Raw genomic sequence first — 998 nt, 5'->3', positions numbered from 1 at the left:
GAAATGGCCGAGACAGAGACGTCGTTGAAGCAGAGCCAGCGACGGTCGTCGTCCAGTGACTGGATGTACGCGACGTAGTGACCGGCGTCCGCAGAGCCCGAGTGCACGAGCACCGAGACGAGCTCGTAGACGAAATGGCCTTGGGCCATCATGGTGCTCACGTCAAAGTCCGGGTCCCACGCGTCTTTTGTCACTGCTTCTTCTGCGGTCGTGGAAGGAATCGTGGGACCGCTGGACGTCGAGGGATGATGCGAATTCATGTCGAGGTACTTGGGAAACGACACACAGTTTGTAAGCTTCGATGTGCCATGGTCCCACGCAAAGCGCTTGAGTTGAAGCGTGAGAATAGGTGGGAGTTGCGCCAGCGACAGCCGCTTGATGGCGTTTTGCTTGGTGCCGCAGAGGTCGCAGATCCTTTGGTTTTCCTCGACGAGACGCTCACGTGCGAGGAAGGCTGCGATGGCCTCTTCGACGCTTGTCGCTGTGGATGTAATACCGAGCGAGAGATCGAGAAAGCTGTCGAGATGGCTGCTCTCGTGGCCACACGTCACGCATTGCACAGAGTCTTTGAGCGTGCCTAGTCATATTGTGTGCTTGAAGTAATACGAAATTGAGAGAGATCTTGAGACCTTGGTAGAGGTCTTTGACGAGGCTCTTGTCCGGCCCGCCTTGAAGAGAGGCGTCGAGCGCATCCAAGAATACGTGGTACAGCTCGTGCACGTCGTGCTGCTGCAGAGCGTCCGTTGACGTCCAGCCAAGGCTCTGCGTGAGCGAGGTCGTATCGATGACCTTCCGGTCGGTTCGTAGTTGGAGCCGCGCAAAGAGGAGTTGGAGTTCCAGCAGAAGACTGCCTTCGTTCGCTGAGGATGACGACTGGTACAGCCGCGTGCGCAGCTCGGGCGCCAGGAAGAGCGTTTGGAGCAGGCTGTTGAGGTAGCAGGTCGCGCCGGTGCTGCGCAGGCCGCGGTACCTCGGAGCTGGCGTCATGGTCGGCGCTG

General features: G+C 58.6%; 1 protein-coding gene across 1 annotated transcript; it reads right to left on the bottom strand.

The window, feature by feature from the left end:
- Positions 1-190: 190 nt before the first annotated feature.
- On the bottom strand, positions 191-987 carry SDRG_12978 (hypothetical protein; the record flags this gene model as incomplete). Its single annotated transcript, XM_008619061.1, has 3 exons — positions 191-231; positions 287-577; positions 630-987. 3 exons carry the CDS (start codon positions 985-987, stop codon positions 191-193), a joined length of 690 nt encoding a protein of 229 aa, XP_008617283.1.
- Between the last annotated feature and the right edge of the window lie 11 nt (positions 988-998).

Source organism: Saprolegnia diclina (assembly GCF_000281045.1).
Source record: "Saprolegnia diclina VS20 unplaced genomic scaffold supercont1.54, whole genome shotgun sequence".
Taxonomy (NCBI): Eukaryota; Oomycota; class Saprolegniomycetes; order Saprolegniales; family Saprolegniaceae; genus Saprolegnia; species Saprolegnia diclina.
Note: the sequence above shows the minus strand (reverse complement) of the source record. Positions and strands in the feature narration are given on the sequence as shown.